At 35.9% G+C, this 15,980-nt stretch overlaps 2 protein-coding genes across 3 annotated transcripts; both read right to left on the bottom strand.

The window, feature by feature from the left end:
* Positions 1 to 6,748: 6,748 nt before the first annotated feature.
* On the bottom strand, positions 6,749 to 8,881 carry LOC109219191 (senescence-specific cysteine protease SAG39-like). The gene is made up of 2 exons (XM_019383630.1): positions 8,356 to 8,881; positions 6,749 to 7,534 (listed from the first exon to the last, which is right to left on the bottom strand). Exons 1-2 carry the CDS (start codon positions 8,789 to 8,791, stop codon positions 6,945 to 6,947), a joined length of 1,026 nt encoding a protein of 341 aa, XP_019239175.1. The 5' UTR covers positions 8,792 to 8,881; the 3' UTR covers positions 6,749 to 6,944.
* A 1,341-nt stretch (positions 8,882 to 10,222) lies between these two features.
* Positions 10,223 to 15,383, bottom strand: LOC109219192 (abscisic acid receptor PYL9-like). 2 transcript variants are annotated; one of them, XR_002066896.1, is made up of 4 exons: positions 15,139 to 15,383; positions 14,429 to 14,644; positions 10,751 to 11,045; positions 10,223 to 10,647 (listed from the first exon to the last, which is right to left on the bottom strand). XR_002066896.1 is itself a non-coding variant. In XM_019383631.1 (3 exons), the coding sequence occupies exons 1-3, from the start codon at positions 15,235 to 15,237 to the stop codon at positions 10,827 to 10,829; spliced, it is 534 nt and encodes a 177-aa protein (XP_019239176.1). In that variant the 5' UTR covers positions 15,238 to 15,383; the 3' UTR covers positions 10,223 to 10,826. The 2 variants fall into 2 exon arrangements, 1 of the variants encoding a protein (XP_019239176.1); XM_019383631.1 differs by having other exon boundaries at positions 10,223 to 11,045.
* Positions 15,384 to 15,980: the final 597 nt, after the last annotated feature.

Here is a 15,980-nt window from a genome sequence, read left to right as displayed (position 1 = left end):
CATTAATAGTAATGTCGAAAGCCTCTATTCATTGGAAAAAATTGTTTGTCACCAAGTTAGTTTTGAGGTCGGGGTGCACAGATCCTTTTTGAGGGACTGAAATGGAGCTTGACACACTGCGTGGCAACTGGGCACGAGGATCGCAGATAGTTAGGCACTTAGCTATAGGTATTTTTTTCGTGGCAAATTGAGAGATTTTTCTGCGGGCAATTTATTATCTTTTTCATAGGCATAGGTATTTCGCTATGTATCTTGTGCTCCTTGTTTTAGAAGAGTATTTGACTTTGGAGATTGACAAATATTTTTGTGAGAGGAGTAATATGCATGGAAAGGCCAACTTTGAAATTGAATTGATTATAAAAAGTAGTGAATATGCAATTGAATTCTAAAAATAATAATGAGCAATAAAACTTTTTTTTGGGCTAATTTTCGTTTTTTTTTTGGTTTTTTTGTTTTTGTTCGTTTTTTGCTCAAGAACCTCCCAAGACTATCAAGATTGAAATCTTGATTACCCTATGCTCTGATACCACTTGATAACAACACGATAGGGGATTCAAGAATTACTAAGAAAAACAAGAAAATCAAGAAATGCGCGGAAGCTAAAAAAAATAAAGAAACAAAAAAGGACGGAAAATTAAAGACAGATTGAATTCAAGAAAGAGTTTCTTGAATTCAAGAAGTCTATTCTTGAAGTTGAATCCTAACAACAATAATTAGCTAACAAAAAACTAATCGCCTTTGGTAGAGAATTAAAAACAAGAGATAGATTGTGAAACCCGACCCCTTAGAATAACAAGAACAACAATAAGCCTAAACTTATCACATTTCTTTAATACCTAGAAGTGATCTAAGATTTCGAAAGAGTTTAGTCTTACCACCTTAAGTTGAGTCTTGAAGGTTGAAGAATAAATCCAAGAGTAGCCACACACAAAAGTGTAAGAAAAATCTCATAATTTTTATTGATAATAGTCTGAATAATCTAAGTCTAAAAACAAAGAAGACACCCCTTTATATAGAGAGGGGGTCACGAAATTGTACCTAAAAAAGACAATGAAATAAAGTCCTAAACTATTTTGGACAACAACTCCAACTACCTTAGGAAAAGGAAAATGCTAGGAAGCAAAAACCAAGTCATTCTTGAAAAGTAATTCCAAAAATATTAGAAAAAGGAAAACATAACCCTAACTAACTAGGAAAGCAATAAATATAGTCCAATAATATATGGAAATAAGTCTCAAACCATTCTTGGATAGAATCTTGAAAATCTGGGAAATCTTGAAGGAAATTTGCAAGCAACTTGGCACCAACTTGCACTCAACATCTAGCACGACTATTGTACTATTCTTGGACATCAAGTAAGTCCTTTTTATGCTATGAAAACGTGGCTTTATGTAGGACTTCATGGGCTGCAAGTTTGGACACATTTTAGGTGCTAAATTGGTCAAATAGTGGCTTGATTTGAACCTTCTTCAGAGGATGTTTCTTGGGATCTAATCCACCTCTTATTGGACATGAATTTGGGCCATAAAATAATTATTATACCTAGATAACCAATATCCTTTATCCTTAAGATCTTCCTCCTAACTTTTTTAGCTTGAGATCTTGTTAAAGGCCCTATTAGAGATTCCAAAGCTTCATCCTTGTCCTTGAATAGATTTGAGCTTCCTATGATACTATCATTCCCCTCTTCTTGAAGAAAATTTGTCCTCGAATTTCGACCTCGCAAGAAAACGGAGACAGGCACTAGAAAATGGAATCCGCTAATCTGAAAAAATGGTAAGAATAAAAGAAGATAGTGATCATGTGTCCACTTAACCCAATTAAGCCTAATAGGCGTAAATACTCCTTTATAAAGCATACAAACATCATCATCCCAATAAAATTTATGCCTACTTAGATTTGTCCCATAAAAACCTCTCTTAAGGTAGTCAAAAGATGTGCATGACAATGAAATTACAAAAGATTGATCACACATCCATTTAAAAGAAGTATCTCTACCACATTTATCAAATAAGACACTTTTATGATATTGCCAAGTATCAATTAAAAATCTCAAGGATTCTTCTACATATAAGCTATTCAAAGAAGCACATAAATTCTCAAGAAGGTTAGAAGAACCCATAATTCCCAAAATAAAAATTTCAATATATTCAATCTCATGATTATAACTTTCCCAAATAATATTCTCAAGATCAAAGGATTCTAAACAATTGCTCCAACTATCAGAGAAAGAGTCATAGATCAGCTCATGAAAGAGTATTTGGTCACTAACGTCACAATAATTATGCATAGCCTCTTTACTAGTAGCAAACACTTTTATAGGCTCACAATCAACATGACTAGAAGAGTGACTCTCCATCACACAACAAAAATCACACTCTAGCAATTTATCAAATGAAAACTCATTAGACGCTTGAATAGAAGAAGAAATATTTAACTCATTCACAAGCCTCTTCTCATAAAATTCAAGCCTCTTTCAACCACGTTGGAATATATAATCATCTAGGTCATACTCAATTTCAAAAGGAAGCAAATTACTCTGGTACTTAAACTTAGATATTACAGTTAATGACTTGATATGCATCAAAATATCATCATCCACAAAAATTATGAAGTCACCAACATAAGAATTAAGATTATAGTTCATTACCTCCAAAAACACCTTAGGTGTTCTAGAAAGGCCAAGAATGCGAATAAACCAATTATACATACCATACTTGGACTTATTTACTAATGGAACAATATCACCTTGTATTCTTTTATGCAATGATTCCAGCTTAGCAATCGCTTTAGGGAACTCCGTGCCATAAACCTGTAAATAAGAATCAAAGTAGTCAAAAGATTCGATAACTAGGAATTTAACCAAACTTTTATCTTCCACCATCCAACAAGAATTGATTTCGCCAAAATCATGTTGGAATCCAATTGGATCATTTGCCACCATCTCTTGCATCTCACCTATCCTTTTAGAAGGTTTTTCAACACGTGGCTGCACAAAAATACAAGAACTAAAACAAGAAAGAGTTAATGGGTTAGCAAGTAAAGAACACGTTTTCTTACTTACACTCTCATTGGCTTTTATCTCAAGACTAACTTTTTCCTCACCCTTAGCCTCTTTTCTCTCACTAAGGTTTTCTTCTTTTTCTTCACTCAAACCCTCTTGTTTTTCTCTCTCTACCTCATAGACTTTTTTTATCTCATTGCCTTCTCTCCTTTTTTTCCCCTCAAACTCACTCTTTTTCTCACATGACATCCCATTCTCTCCACTCAACACAACATCTCCTTTTTCCTCTCTTGGGATGTCGACATGCACTCCCTTACTCCTCTCATTCTTTTCTCTCTCATATTTTTTCGTATTTTGTTTAATAGTCTTTTCATCTTCACAAATTTGCGAGGGAGTCAAAGGCCCAAGAATGAGTTTCTTCCCGTTAATCTCAAAATAGTATCTATTTTTTTCCATGCTATATGAAGCTCTTCTGTAAACATAGAATGGCTTTCCCAACAAGATATGATAATTATTCATGAGAATCACATCACACCAGATCGCATCCTCATACCTTCCAATAGAGAATAGTAATAACACTCTTTTATCTACCTTTACCCCTCTCAACATGTAGGGTTCAATATGCTCAACACAAGACAAGTTCAATTTCTCAACCATATAAGTGCTAATTGAGTTATAGCCAAACTTTTTGTCGATTCTAAGGGCACAAATTGCAGACATCACTTTAGCTCTTGTTTGAAAAGTAACTTTACCATTGTCATCCTTCCATTCGGCATACTGTAAGTTCGACTTTTCAAGTTGTTGAGTCCTAGCTCGCCTCCTTTCACAATAACTACATATTTGAAACATCTTGAACAAAGATTAAAAGAATTATGTCTCTCTCAAATTTGGATTTTTCCTTCTAATTTTCTCACCTCTCTTGCCTTTTTTCACTCAATGCAACTCTTGGTCGTTAATCTTTAGATTTATTAATAAACCTAACAAGTCACAACCCGCAGTGATAAGAATAAGGAGTTAGAAAAAGAAAAGGAAAGTGAGAGACCAAACCTAGAAAGAATAGGAATTGGTTAGTGTTAAAAGAAAAAAAGGAAAGAATTTAAGACACCCAAAACCCACAAGAATAAGGAAAGAAGTTACCTTAATCTTCAAAAACTAGGATCCCCTCTTCTTGTTTCCTTTCTTGACTTGGAAACCAAATAATACTTGAATTCTAAAAATAATAATGAGCAATAAAACTTTTTTTGGAGCTGATTTTCGTTTTTTTTTTTTTTGGTTTTTTTGTTTTTGTTCGTTTTTTGCTCAAGAACCTCCCGAGACTATCAAGATTGAAATCTTGATTAGCCTATACTTTGATACCACTTGATAACAACACGATAGGGGATTCAAGAATTACTAAGAAAAACAAAATAATCAAGAAACGTGCGGAAGCTAAAAAAAATAAAGAAACAAAAAAGGACGGAAAATTAAAGACAGATTGAATTCAAGAAAGAGTTTCTTGAATTCAAGAAGTCTATTCTTGAAGTTGAATCCTAACAACAACAATTAGCTAACAAAGAACTAATCGCCTTTGGTAGAGAATTAAAAACAAGAGATAGATTGTGAAACCCGACCCCTTAGAATAACAAGAACAACAATAAGCCTAAACTTATCACCTTTCTTTAATACCTAGAAGTGATCTAAGATTTCGAAAGAGTTTAATCTTACCACCTTAAGTTGAGTCTTGAAGGTTGAAGAATAAATCCAAGAGTAGCCACACACAAAAGTGCAAGAAAAATCTCACAATTTTTATTGATAATAGTCTGAATAATCTAAGTCTAAAAACAAAGAAGACACCCCTTTATATAGAGAGGGGTTCACTAAATTGTACCTAAAAAAGACAAGGAAATAAAGTCCTAAACTACTTTGGACAACAACTCCAACTACCTTAGGAAAAGAAAAATGCTAGGAAGCAAAAACCAAGTCATTCTTGAAAAGTAATTCCAAAAATATTAGAAAAAGGAAAACATAACCTTAACTAACTAGGAAAGCAATAAATATAGTCCAATAATATATGGAAATAAGTCTCAAACCATTCTTGGATAGAATCTTGAAAATCTGGGAAATCTTGAAGGAAATTGCAAGCAACTTGGCACCAACTTGCACTCAACATCTAGCACGACTATTGTACCATTCTTGGAAATCAAGTAAGTCCTTTTTATGCTATGAAAATGTGGCTTTATGTAGGACTTCATAGTCTGCAAGTTTGGACACATTTTAGGTGCTAAATTGGTCAAATAGTGGCTTGATTTGAACCTTCTTCAGAGGATGTTTCTTGGGATCTAATCCACCTCTTATTGGACATGAATTTGGGCCATAAAATAATTATTACACCTAGAGAACCCATATCCTTTATCCTTAAGATCTTCCTCCTAACTTTTTTGGCTTGAGATCTTGTTAAAGGCCCTCTTAGAGATTCCAAAGCTTCATCCTTGTCCTTGAATAGATTTGAGCTTCCTAAGATACTATCGGGGGGGATAGGGGGAGGACACAGGAAGCATGGGGATTCGCGAGAAGGGAGGGTGCGGAGAGTAGCATAAAAAGTTATTTTTTAAAAAAATATTTTCTAACTCTCTAACCAAACACTAGAAAATGTTTAGCGGAAAAAGCTTTTCACTCGCCAACCAAACAAGGAAAAAAAAGTGATAAAATCGCTCATTTTCCAAGAAAATATTTCCCCTCATACCAAACACACCCTTATTTCATCCCCTTCTTGTGTGATTATCAATTGACAATTATGAATATGCATGTGTCTATAAGACTTTTGACTTCCTTACAACAAATTATGCGGGTGTAAAGCCAGTGGCGGATCTAGAGTGTTGTTACTAGATTCCCGAGAACCAAGTAACTTTTACGTAGACACGATATTTTTATTAAGAAATCCATTAAATATTTATAAATATTTAATTGTGAACCCAGTTATTATTTTATATTGATTTAAAATTACGGTAGGAACCCATAAACTTCAAATCCTGGATCCGCCATGAAACTTATTAATTAGTAAAAGACTCCAAAGGAGAAGCAAAGTAGATAGGGTAAGTGAGTACACAAAACTTGGTAAGTTGGGTTAGTGGGATGCATGGAATCGGGTCATTATAACTTGTATGAGACCAGCAAAAGACCATTCGGTAGTTAAATTATTATGGTATAGCCAGTTTTCACACTGGTCAATGAAAAATAGCCAGCGTTTATCAAGTCAATGAAAAATAGCCACTATTTTGCTGCAACAGGGACCGGTCCAGTATAATATACGGGAGTTCTGGTGCATTTGTGTACGAACTCCAGCATATTATGCTGGACCGGTATACTTTGCTAACTCCTGTAAAATTTGTGGGAGACTGGAGCACCAGTGCTCCAAACTCCAGTATATTATACTGGACAATTATACTTGCTGGAACTCCCGTCAAATTTGCGGGAGTTCCAGCATAATTATGCTTGAACTCCCGTAAAATTTGCGGGAGTTCCAGCATAGTTATCCTGGAACTCCCGTAAAATTTACGGGAGTTCAAGCATACTTATGCTGGAACTCCCGTAAAATTTGCGGGCGTATTTTTCCGGATTTTGAACAGTGTTTTCGCTCAGATTTAAAGTGGCTAAATTTCGATGACTTTTGAAACTTGGCTATTTTTCAACGACCAGTGGTAAATCTGGCTATTTTTGAATTTCTCCCCCATTCGGTAGTGTGGGATACACGCACAAAGATTCAAAGACAATTATAGGATACACTTTTGATCAACATTACCATTTACATACAAGCTTTTGTTCAATTATTACTTAAGTTGCACACACGAGCCTATAACATACAGTGAACTTTAGGCACACCACATAAATTATGAACTTTGTGACCAACAATGGTTCTTTTAATGAAAAATCAATAGCAAACTTGCACCCGATTTTGATTAATTTAAGCAGTTGGATATGAAGCTTCCATAGCAATTCCACATAGTCCTTCTTTAGCATCAACGTTTCTTTGCATTCTAATGTAACCTTTCTCGCCCCAACTAGTTCCCCACGAGTTCTTTACTAACCAATAATCCGTACCATCACTAGTTTTACCATATCCAATAGCCGTGACACCATGATCTAACTCGGTTCCACATTCTCCAGTAAAAACACCGCTAGAATAGAATTGAAAATCTGGTCCACTAGCATCAATTGCGACAGATGCAGGTTGATGAGCTACAGCTTTCAGTAGAGCAGACTCGCTATTTGCTGGGACAACTTCGTAGCCAGTAATCTTGGCAACGTGGTTGGATTTCTTTTCAGTTTTGCAGGTGCCATCGGTTCCCTCGTATGGGTAATTGGATTCAGTAGTAAGCCCATGGTTCTTGATGATAAACTTGAATGCATAATCCATGAGACCTCCTTGACAACCCATATCCCAACTCGTGTCGCAATCCACAAGCTCCTGTTCAGATAAAGAAATCAACTTACCTTTCTTGATCTTGTTGATTCCTTCTGTGGCAGCAACAGCAGAAAATGCCCAGCAACATCCTGCATTATTAGGTTGATTAGTTTTTAGCTAAATTACTCGGACTCAGGTGAGGGTGTTCGATACGGGTATGGATCTAGAGGTCCGGTCCTTGATGATTTAAATTTTAAGATTCGGGGATACGGATCCACGTGGGAATACGGGTGGGTATTCAACCAAAAATGATACAAATATCTAAAAATAGAGTTGTAAAATATGTCTAAATTATGAGACATTATGTGAAAAACTTCCAAGATATTCCGAGAAGGAGAAAATATCGATTTAAAGGAGAATCCGAGAAGGAGATAAAAGGAAAAGACCGTTATAGAAATTTCTACATACAAGGTACTCCATTTTCTTCAGTTGTACCCTAGCCATGTTTTGACTTCAGAAATCATTATATATGTCCTGTATGTCTCTGCTGATTTTGGTCAAAGTACCCAAAATCGATTGACCAGATCCGGTATGGATCCACACCCACATCCACGTCGTATCGATGTGTGTGCGACATGGAAAGTGAAGAGTCCAAGCAAATTAGGTTTTTAGTGTTGCAGATTCATGGAAAGGAGGATACAAGAGTTTGAGACGTAAAGTAATTAAGTAATTAAAATTGTGATATTTCTATCAACTTAAACTTTTAGACGAGATAGTCATACAATATAATATGATATCAGTGCAAGACAAGAGGTCCTCAGAATCTCACCGCCACCCGAAAGTAAAAAAAAAAAAGAATCAGATCCACACGTGAGGGGAGTGTTGAAACATAATAATTGAAAGTGTTCTCTCTAACACTAATCTTTTAGATGAAATGGTTACAATATGATGGTGGGTCAGTTTGACTTACCACATTGCCCTTGATCCTTAACTCTAGTAACAGCACCCTTCTTTCTCCAATCCATGCTAGCTGCTAGCGCAGTCACATTTTCGTACTTGAATGATGTGGTTTCAGACGATTTCTGGTGTGAAAGCATTCTATACCCGTTGTGAGTGGCTCGGAATTCCTCATTCGTCAAATCGGCGAATTCATTAATGCCCAATTTGTAAGGCCGGACCCCAGCCTTGTTGACGGAATCAATGTACTCAGCATTTTCCTTGAATATTTTGAGTCTTTTTTCCCTCTCTGCGTCATCTTTGTACACACGCCTAAAATGAGCCATCCAATGCTCATGTTTCTGGACCATTGAGGCTTCATACAAGCCACGAGATGAGGCTCGAGAAGCCTGCATTCCTAATACTAGTAGAGCTGCAAAAGCGAGCTTCCAATTGAATGTCAAAGCCATTTTTCACTATCTGAATCTTTCTAGTGATGATACTAATATTTTGTTTGAATGTTAGTGAAATGTTTAGATGGAGCAAGGAATTTATAGTACTGAAGATGTTGTCTGTTAACGTTTATGTATGATTGTGACAATGAAGGTATACTCCGTACACGTTGTCCTGATGTCATCCTAATAAACCTTTCATTTGTAACTTTCTGATATGTTTTCTTTCCCTAAATTTTGGAATATAGGCACTAATGAAGTTCATTCATTGGCCCACGGCACACTAATTAGCCAATATAGAAATGGAGTACTCGACCACTATGCTGTCATATTTGCAAATCACAATTTACTTCTCTTTTGGCCATTAAAGTGACACGGAATAGAAAGAAGAATAATGATCACAGCACTTTTCCCCTTAAGCTACGGGAAAGAATTTTCATAAATGACATCCTTACTTCTCCAATTATATGTAATATTTTTTATAATAATCACGGTGTCCAAGCAAGCTTGCTCACACCTCGATTAATTTTGCGAGGTACCTGCTATCTCCTACTCCACCAAGGCTTGGACAGATAGAAGAAATTACTTAATATTTTTGTCTCCGCTAAAATTTGAACGTGAACCTCATGGTTCTCTATCCACTTTATTGGTCATAGGACCACACCCTTGGGTGCAGAATACATTTTCTTAAGCGAACAACTCGAGTAGTAAGGAAATTAGTAAGGAAAACGAAACGAAATATAGCAAGAGTATATGCGAGAATGTCAAAACCAGTGTGTTGATCATAGCCAGTAGTTTTATTTCTTTAGAATGCCTCGTAGCCTGTGAGCCTTCATTCTTTTAACTTAGACCTACTTTAATATTAGGGTGACTTGTCTTTATTTACGTGCCATAATTTTCAATTATTTGCTAAATCTAGCAATCAGTGTTTATACCAGTTTGATGTGCAGCTATAACTATTCTTTCATCTTTAACTGGAGGTCTTTGGTTCGAGCTCTAAGTATAAAATCGTTTTTGATAGAAAACGCTTTGCCCCCAAAAGTGGGACTAGTTGGGCCCCAAAGTGAGCATCAACACCAAGTGAGAAACCTAAAAAAAAGAAATCGGTGATTATTAGCGTAAATACTAAGAAAATCACATGATTTTTAGATAAAGATTGATTACCTAATTTCAAGAATGATTTGACAAACTAGACTTTGTTAAACCAAAATTGTAGAAAACCTAGTGGAAGTAAGGATACATACAAAAAATCTCAACTAGCTATGGGTTGTATACCATCTTTCAGAGCAAACTGCAAACACAGACAGGATTACAAACTAAAATACACGCATGTTCCTAAAACAAAAATGTACGAAGGGTATCTCCAAATTTGGAGTAGTATTTTCAGGAATTTTCCCTTCACATTCCTATTCTTTTGCGGGAGGGGGGGGGAGGAAGAGAAGAGAAAAATTGCTTGGGAATTCTATATTCTCTTGGGAACAAACAATGCTCCAGGGAAAACACATACCCCTATAACACACCCCAAACGCAAAGAAGGGTGAACAATACAACCCAAAAACAAGGCACTTTTCCCCCCATCTTTTATCAAAAAAAGGAAGGAAGAAAACAAGAAGAAGAAAAATATAGTTTCAGTCTGGACAATAAAATTTTAAGCATTTATAGCACACCAGCCTCTAAATGATACAAGTGAATAGCGTGCCTTTGTTACACCAGTAGCATATGATTCTTATGACAACAAGAAGCTCATCCACAAGTACAGATATTTACAACCAACACTGGATTTTTTGCACTGGCAGAAATAGTACTGGTTCTTCACAATGTGAAATAGCTCATTGCAAGAATAATCTGGTTCCATGTTACAAACCGGAGGTGACCTTCAGATGATTCAAAAGGAAGCATCAATATAAGTATACATGTGTATATATACACTCTTCTGAGATCGAGTAGGACATACACAATACCTGTCACTACACTCACCTTCTAATCAAAATCCATGTATGCTCCAGCAGCAAAGATAGACACCCACACAGCTGCATTTGCAAAAACTGTGGAGCTACATTCTATCAATAGGCTCAGTATGGCCCTGCACTGCCAAACGCTCTGACACATCAGCTAGCGATTTGAGGTTACACCGGATTAGGGCCTCCACAAAGAAGCATGTTTCATCCTTAGTATTCCCATCTGGTACATCTACTACAAATGACTCGATTACAATTGTTCCAGGTCTCCCATCAATGACCTCAGGATGAACAGTGATAACCGATGAGTAGTTCTGCCACGTTTTCAAAGAAAAACAAAAACAGTTACTTGCTAGCCATCTCAACAAATTATTGTACATATAAAGTAGTAATATCTCTGTTTCTCAAACAAAAAGCATAGCACTCCACAAGATGCAAATACACACTGCCATAACTTTTACTGCACAGGGTGGAACGAAAGCTGGCTCGGATTACGCATATGCAAGCACGATATTTTCATGATGGCTATGTGTATTTGGTGAAGACACAGAAAAAATGAATGAAGAAAAGGAGCATATTAAGAGCTTAACATATTGAGTTGAGATAGCGCAAGGTAGGTTCCTTGAACTTCAAGTGAGACTCTCACTTAGGAAAGTTGTCTATCCATTCTTATAATTCATATCCTTAGCAGGCCTTTTTCTTTTGCATCATTATGGTAATCAAATATTTGGATCAGATACTTCAAAAGAAAAGGGGGAAGGGGAGTTGCACAGTCTTATTTTGGCACACTCTTCTCATGAAGGAAAAGTTATCCTTGCATTCACTTCTTCATTCGACATGTACCACCTGAACCGCTAATAGCTGCACAATCAACAACTGTTGCTACTGCCTCAATCCCAAACTAGTTGGGCTTGGTTAAACGAATCTTCAACATTCATTCCACTCAATCTGGACCTCTTTTTCCTGAAGGCAAACTACCTCGGAATAACTTCTCCCAAGGGAAGCTATCTAACCAGTCTTATAAATTCATGGTCTTAACAGGTCATTTTGCTTTCCATCACTCCACTTATCAAATATTAGCATTACACACTCACAGGATAAAAAGAAGCTGAAAAATCTTGTTTTGGTAAAAGGGTCCCACATCCCATGCTATATTCTCATTGCACGTGTGTACCAATACTTCTTCCAGAAACAGCAAAATGACTCTTGTTATGGAGGAAAATTGACCAGGCATTTACTTCTCCATTTCCTAACCAAAGTAAAGGTGTTTAACGGATGGGCCGGGCCGGGTTGATAAAAAAGGTGACCGGCCGGTTTCCAATCCGGGCCAGTTACCGGTTTTTTCAAACGGGCTTAACGGGTCCGGGTCAATCCGGGTAAAAAATGAACCAGAACGGTTACGTGTCCAAGGGGCCGGGCCAGGCCGGGTTAATGTTATTTTTCTATTTTTTTTTGTATTTTATATAACTATCGTAATTTATATTAATATAAAGTAAAAATATAAAACAAAAAAATAATCTTATAAAAAGAGTGTTTGAATAAAAGGGTGCAAAGGCTTTAAAATCGTTATATTTGAAATTTTGAATACTTCATTAAGAATTTAAGATAATAGAATACAATGAAGATGGAAAAAAATTGCACTTATAATTTGCAAGTTCTTTTTTTATTTCAAACTGACAAATTAAAGTTCACATTTAACAACAACTAAATTAACGAAAAAAGAGTAAAACTAAATTTTCATTGCATAATAGTATTTCAAATTAATCTAACAAACTAAAACATTAAGCATAAATACGGCTAATAAATTTAAAATAACACAAATTGTCTCAAATCAACTTAAATACGAATTTCTGGAGGACGCTTAAGACAACTCTTCATATGCCTCCTTAAACAGTCTGTGCCCACCCACTTTAGACGAAGATTTAAGACTAGACCACAATTCTTGTACTTTACTTTGTGAACTTCTTCATTTTCTTCTACCACCTCAAGGTGTGAGCATGATTTAACTTGAATTGATAATTTGAGTTTGAGAAATGAGAGATGAGTGAAGAAATGAAGAAGACGGGGGTGTATTTATAATTTTTCAAAGGGCTAAATTATTAATTACTAAAAGCGTTATTTTTTAAAATAAATTGCCCAAAAAAGGGCTATTCCTACAATCAACCCGTTGGGCAACGGCCAAATTTGAAGCTGACAATTGCCAACAGTCATATGACATTTTTTTTTAAAAAAAAACAGAAAATAGCCATTGAACCGGGCCGGGCCGGTTAACCGGTTCAACAGTATTTTTCATTGACCGGGTTTGACCGGTCTGGTTAACCGGATTTCTTTTTATACGGACCAACCCCCGTAACCCGGCCCCCTAACTACCGGTCCGGGCCGATCCGGGTTACAACCGGTCCGGGCCGGTCCAGAAACGGATCAACCCGGCCCGTTAAACAGGTATAAACCAAAGACAGTTAATGAACAATACAAAGTTACTTCATTTTTTATGAATAAACAATTTAACATGCTTACCATCTGAAACATTACGTTCCACAACAGAAACCATGCAAGATCAAACTTGATATCAGCTATAAGTTCGTCTATCCCATTATATGTGACACTCTTTTCCTTTTAGTTAGTCTCGAAAATATTGACATTTCAATTTTACCATTACTGACATGAGTTATTGGGATCCAAGTTGATAAAAAAGCTTATTTCTTATAAAGAGAGGGGAACATGAAGGGATGTGTGGAACTTACCATCTCCCGCTTATTTGTTGCTATCAAGGAAAGACATTTGAATAAACAATGGTAACATCGATGAATGCTGACACTTCAAGTTTCAAGTCCAAGTGCTGTGTGCACATGTGCATAACCTATGTTGCACGGACTCTCCAAAATGATGTCGCACCTCTGTCGGATCCTCCAAAAAATTACACTATTTTTGGAGGATCCGACACGCACCCGGCAACATTTTCGGAGAGTCCGAGCAACATAGTGCATAACTAGTAAATTCTTGCAAATATCATTCCGCACAATGGATGCTTAACTTATAATGATGCCAAATCAAACAAGAAGTCTTAAGTATTTATCAGCTTTACAAAATAGAATGCTGGAATAAACATTGTTTGATCTATATCTAACAGTTTTTGTTCTGGTTGAAGAAGTGGTCAGGAAATACAAAATTAGAGGTGAGAACGAGGACAAGGGTAAGCCACCTAAACAAGGACAAGTTGGTACTCGTGTGCCACAGACTCCTCAGTGAAGTTCTCAAGTACATCTAGCATTTGATACTAGAGAAATAATCAGAAAGTTGAATGGTAGGAACATCATATCTAGTTGTAGCGACCAAATAAAAATAGCAAGGATTCAAGTACATATAAACCTTTTACAATGCAAAGCCTATCCCACCCAACCACAACATGGGAAGGAGCATAAAATAGTTAACATTATTGCAGTTATATGCAGATGCATGATTGTTAGCGGGAAACATGGTTTCCTACCATTCAAAAGACGCTGGGATATACATTTCTTCTCTTACCATTCAAAATATGCTCGAATATATATATATTCCTTTTTTACTGAATAAATTCAGCGTCAGTTAAATACCATAAAATACACAAACACCTTGTCGACACACACTCACTCACATCTACATCCATCCAAAGCATTATTTCCTATGTATTTTCTGTAAGAAGATAAAAGATGCATACCCTAAGCCTGTGATCTCCACCAACAATCTTCACGCCAAAGATGTGCTCCTCGTCATCTAGAAGCTCTAACCTCTCTTTGCTGGTGGTAGCTGGAAGACCCGACCTAACATTCACTTCTCTCACACTTCCAATTTCAAGGTCCCCTTGCACGACGCACCTACTGACAAATGGTTTGTACCTTTGTGGTTGATCAAACCTTCTCACCAATGACCATACCTATGACATATACCACACCAGTAAGAGCTCAGCAAGAATATATATGGTACATTCAGTCACACATCCAATGACTGGTAACATATGAAACCAAGTATATAATGCAATTTGGTTTACCAAAGCCAATTCCATCTCCAAATTCAAACTATGAAACATTTTAGGTTATGAAAAGAAATCAACAATGTATGCATAAAAATATATTTTCTTCTTTACCTCAATTCAAGTGACAGTGTAACTTTTACACAATCTAGTAATTTGTCCTACGATATTTAATTTATTTTTTAGGTTATCCTATAAAAGGTCAATTCAATCTGATGCTGTAAAAAAATTATGAATGTTAGAAAAAAAAAAAGGTGCAAATGAATATCTCGCAAAGTCTCCGTAACAAGTTGATTGCATATAGATCTGAGAAGAAATAGAGAGATTTATAAAATAAAATTATAAAAAAAAAGAGAGAGAGAGAGAGAGAGAGAGAGAGAGAGAGAGAGCAAGCTTACAAGATTAACAGGAGCTCTGATGCGCTTAACAAGTGAAGAGCTACACTGATCGTCCTTGACCAAGTGTCTATGGTGTCTCCTAATATACTCTTCCTCCATTATTGTTCAGAGTAAACGTGGTGAAAATTCAATGGAGCGGTTTCGAGAATAGTGTAGAAGATTTGAGAGTGTGAATTAGAAGAGTCCAAAAGCCATCGCCATTGGAACTTCCGATGGCTGAATGGTCCAAAATTGCTTCATTTTTAAAAAATAAATAAAAAAACTACAAGTCGTACATAGCAAGTGGGCTTTGAGGAGGGTCCCTTTTGTTTAAACAAAATTATCATTGGTCATTTGTTTGGTTTAAACTAAAAGGGGAACTTACTTTTTTGACAAGAGAGAGTGTTTCAATATTGGCGAATCAAAGCCTACTTGAAGAGGATAAAGCATATTATTGGATAATTCTAGATTTTATTTATGTATCCTCTAGCTTTTCCCTTTCATTTTGTTCCTATTTATTTTTAATCTAATGGATTATTCGGATCCACAAGTCATAGATCCTCGGCTGTGCCACTACGGGAAAATAAAATGGGCATATAATGGTATTAAATCAAACAATTTTAAAAGGGAGAATTACGTAACGGTGAGCATGTAATTTTTACCCTGCTAAAAATACTCCTACAAAAAGTTAAAGAAATAGATTTTCCAAATTGTTTTTAATTTCATAGAATTTTTGTAGGATTTTATTAATTGTTTGTATTTTTGTGCACATTTAATTTTGTTAAAATCATGAAAAATACCACAAAAACGTAAAGAAATATTCATACATTGCATATTAGATTTTGTGTTCGTATTTTAGGATT

This window comes from Nicotiana attenuata, unplaced genomic scaffold (assembly GCF_001879085.1).
Source record: "Nicotiana attenuata strain UT unplaced genomic scaffold, NIATTr2, whole genome shotgun sequence".
Classification (NCBI taxonomy): Eukaryota; Viridiplantae; Streptophyta; class Magnoliopsida; order Solanales; family Solanaceae; genus Nicotiana; species Nicotiana attenuata.
The sequence above is the reverse complement of the archived record's forward strand: the minus strand, read 5'-3'. Positions and strand labels throughout refer to the sequence as shown.

Bases quoted from the DNA above. Each gene is read 5' to 3' on its own strand.
- LOC109219192 (XM_019383631.1), bottom strand. From the start codon at position 15,237: ATGGAGGAAGAGTATATTAGGAGACACCATAGACACTTGGTCAAGGAC. The intron at 14,645-15,138 runs GTAAGCTTGCTC...TATATGTCATAG, and splicing joins TCAGAGCTCCTGTTAATCTT to GTATGGTCATTGGTGAGAAG. The intron at 11,046-14,428 runs GTATGCATCTTT...AAAACGTGGCAG, and splicing joins GTGGAGATCACAGGCTTAGG to AACTACTCATCGGTTATCAC.
- LOC109219191 (XM_019383630.1), bottom strand. From the start codon at position 8,791: ATGGCTTTGACATTCAATTGGAAGCTCGCTTTTGCAGCTCTACTAGTA. The intron at 7,535-8,355 runs GTAAGTCAAACT...CTAATAATGCAG, and splicing joins TAAGGATCAAGGGCAATGTG to GATGTTGCTGGGCATTTTCT.